We start from the raw sequence: 3,199 nt of genomic DNA, 5'->3' as shown, positions 1-3,199 counted from the left end.
TAATGCAAAATATTCTAGCTTTAAGTTAGATTTAGTTTCAGCTCGTAGTCGGCAGCGAGGATAAAAAATTTGCTTTTAGTTATTAAGATACTTTAGAAAGTAAGCTACCAGATATAATTGGCGCCGTTAAACATTGGATTGTATTTGTGCCGTGTCAAATAAACTATTGATGAAGAAAAAAAAAGTTGAGTTCTTGTTTTTTCCATTTAAAACGATATTTATTCGAGAATAAGTTTGCCGAAAATTTGAGACGTTTACTCTATTGCACTAGTTTTAGGGCAAACCAACCAAAAAGTGGGTACCAGAAACGCTGCAGCAGTTTATAAATGTCAGTGAGTACTTTGATACACACTTCTTTGTTGTTGCGTGTTTTGCGATTTTTCAGATAAATCCAGAAAATGATCAAAACAATTGATGACCCTAATTACAGCATTGGTAGAAACGGGCGAGTTATGTTGCTTCCTGGAAATAAAACAACATCCATCACTCTGCAACTTACATCCTGGGAAGCGTGTCGTTAACCTACAAAATTTAGTATAGAAAGAAATAATCGTTTTCTTTTAGTATTACTTGCAATAAACACAAACAAGATCTGAGAAAAAAACAGTGTACATATACTCACTCAATATTTTAGGTTAATCTGAATATTACAAATTTCTCCATAATGATAATTAACTGCAACACCTGCTCCTTTCACATCTGAACCAAAACACGAGCAAAACTGATAGTGAGGCTTTCGTTATTTTGACAGTTCGACGAGATCTCGGTTAAATGATTTTTTTTTTCACATATTAGGCCGTATGAAAAAAGGCGTTTGCTTTACTCATCCCGTGCAAATCTTACGGGAGAAGCAGAGTAAAGGGCTATTCCCACTGCTTCCGTTCCGGGACCGGGCCGTGGCTGTTCCGCGTGTCGTCCGGGCTCGTTTGAGATTGATTGCATGCGTTCTTATGAACGCATTCACACCGACGTGCCGTGCCCAGACCGGGGCAGCGTTGAGTTGCCGTCGTGCTGCCGCAGTGCGAGAGGAAAACTATCGTTGCCGACGATACTTTGTGTTGGCCGGAGAGTGCACGGAAGGCACTCGGGTGGATGCGTGTATGTGTAGTGACATATTTCGCGCGGAGTGAGCTGCGGTATGAAAAAAAGAGAAAGACGTTCTTTCACATACACACATCAACATTTCTCAGCCAGAGCGCAGCGCGGGCACGGTTCAAGCACGGCGCAGTGTGAATGCATGAAAAGTCCCGGACGAGCCCGGTCCCGGCCCGGTCCCTGAACGGAAGCAGTGGGAATAGCCCTTAACTCCTTTTATTCATACGGCCTATTGTTGAAATGATGTCAGGGTTCCGAAATTTGATATTTTAGTTCACTGAACTCGGAAATTGGCTGTTTTAAGATTTTTTTCGGCAAACAAATTTTCGGTGCCATGGTACACATTCGGTTTCCGATTTCTCAGTAAATTTTTCCAATAAACGAAAATGTTTCTAAGTAGTTCGGTATTTATCTTTACCGAGTAAACATTATGCAGTCAAGTATGTAGATTGGTAGTCAACAAAAACGCCGAATTTCTGAAAAATCTAATACTAAAAAAATCAACCGATTTATCGTTCCAATTTCGAGGCATTTGGTAATATTTTTTATAAGTAACAATCTAATAAGATGAAGATGCAATTATGTCTCATGTAGCAGGATTAACGCAGGATTAAAAAAAAAAAATTCAAACATGTTACGTCTTTTTTCTATATTTTCTCGACTATTTGCACTCCACTAATTACGTAACAAAGTTGTTTTAACCTCACTTTTTCACAAACAGCTATCTCTGAAAAGTGGCAGTACACTTGCCGTAATCTTTAGATCTCTGTAAGTTTTTAGTGGATATCATAGACACTTTTCAAAGCAAGTTCTGGCTGATCATAACCAAGTTCTTCTGGCGTATCTATACCAAGCTCGGTCAACGTTGGACGAATCTCCTGTAGTAAGTAGGGATATATTTCATTTACTTTATTCCCACATTTATCCTTGCAGCCTTCCAAAAATCGAATAGCTAGTGCATAATCGTTAAGACGACGACAAGCTTTCAAACCAGCAACAATAATTTTCGGTTCCGGAATCAAATCCATCCCAAGTAAGTCATTCATTGCTTTCCGTGCCTCCCAATGATCAATATCTGTTCGATTAAAATATGCTTCATAGCGAGAATCAAAATCTTCAGCAGTTTCACTACTGTGAGAATATCTGATTATTCCAACGGCTGCTGCAGATGTATTTTTCATGCCAGTAACACTACGAAGTGAACTGAACAGTCTATTCACTGACCGAAGCATTATTTCCGCTATATATAAGAACGAAAGTGTGAGCTGATTATAAATTATGTAATACAGAATGTTGGAATCAAAATTTAACTATAAATTCATACCTATGAACTTTCCTTATATTGCAAATTTCCGCTGAAACGCGAATTACAGACAACTTGCAAGCAAAATGCAGAAAAATTGTACGTCAGATTTATCGTATACCAGCATACGAGAGTGAACACGATAGACTGTGTAGATACGATTTACAAAGGCATTCTGTCGCGTTCGCTCTGGTTGACTGGTATTCGCGTTGACGGTGTTGCTGATATTTGTTTGGTTTTTGCATGCGAAAAAGAAGGAAGGAAATATTTTTGCTTTTGTCATCACGCACATTTTGACAATTGCATATGAGAGTTCACGTAGGTGCGAACAGCCTTCAAAATCTCTTTCAACGCGAATAACCCGAATATGATCAATCTGACGTGCACGTTGTCTGTATACACGCTCACTCTGAATAACCCAAAACTGAGTCAAAACCTAATCAGTTTCTCCAAAACCGTATGTACTCAAAATTGAGTAGAAGTTGTTTTTCTCATTTTTGAGTACCACCAGGCTTGTTTGATTGCTGCAGTACCACAAAATTCAACTCAGCCGCTGAGTAGCCCAGAGTGAGAGTGTCACGCTCACTCTGGGCTACTCTGCGGCTGAGTTGAATTTTAATCATTTTTTTCAGTTATTCGAAGACGTCAAAAAATGAGTAGAATTAAATTGATCAAGGCGGCAAATTTACTCAAAATTGGGTAACTGGTGCTTGTGTGTTGTTAATCATTTTTTTGCAATTAAAAGCAAACAGCAAACCAAGCAAACCGTCTGAAAAACGGAGGAAATAGAAATGTTTGAAA

At 38.8% G+C, this 3,199-nt stretch overlaps 1 protein-coding gene across 2 annotated transcripts; it reads right to left on the bottom strand.

Moving 5' to 3' along the window:
- Positions 1 to 1,729: 1,729 nt before the first annotated feature.
- Positions 1,730 to 2,578, bottom strand: LOC129722516 (cytochrome c oxidase subunit 5A, mitochondrial-like). Of its 2 annotated transcripts, none has more exons than XM_055675981.1 (2): positions 2,420 to 2,578; positions 1,730 to 2,335 (listed from the first exon to the last, which is right to left on the bottom strand). In XM_055675981.1, the coding sequence occupies exon 2, from the start codon at positions 2,325 to 2,327 to the stop codon at positions 1,872 to 1,874; it is 456 nt and encodes a 151-aa protein (XP_055531956.1). In that variant the 5' UTR covers positions 2,328 to 2,335; positions 2,420 to 2,578; the 3' UTR covers positions 1,730 to 1,871. The 2 variants fall into 2 exon arrangements, with proteins under 2 accessions (XP_055531956.1, XP_055531957.1); XM_055675982.1 differs by having other exon boundaries at positions 1,730 to 2,360; positions 2,420 to 2,547.
- Between the last annotated feature and the right edge of the window lie 621 nt (positions 2,579 to 3,199).

Source organism: Wyeomyia smithii, chromosome 2, assembly GCF_029784165.1.
Source record: "Wyeomyia smithii strain HCP4-BCI-WySm-NY-G18 chromosome 2, ASM2978416v1, whole genome shotgun sequence".
Classification (NCBI taxonomy): domain Eukaryota; kingdom Metazoa; phylum Arthropoda; class Insecta; order Diptera; family Culicidae; genus Wyeomyia; species Wyeomyia smithii.
This window is presented reverse-complemented; position numbering and strand designations above follow the sequence as displayed.

Coding starts and splice junctions, on each gene's coding strand:
- LOC129722516 (XM_055675981.1), bottom strand. CDS start 2,327: ATGCTTCGGTCAGTGAATAGACTGTTCAGTTCACTTCGTAGTGTTACT.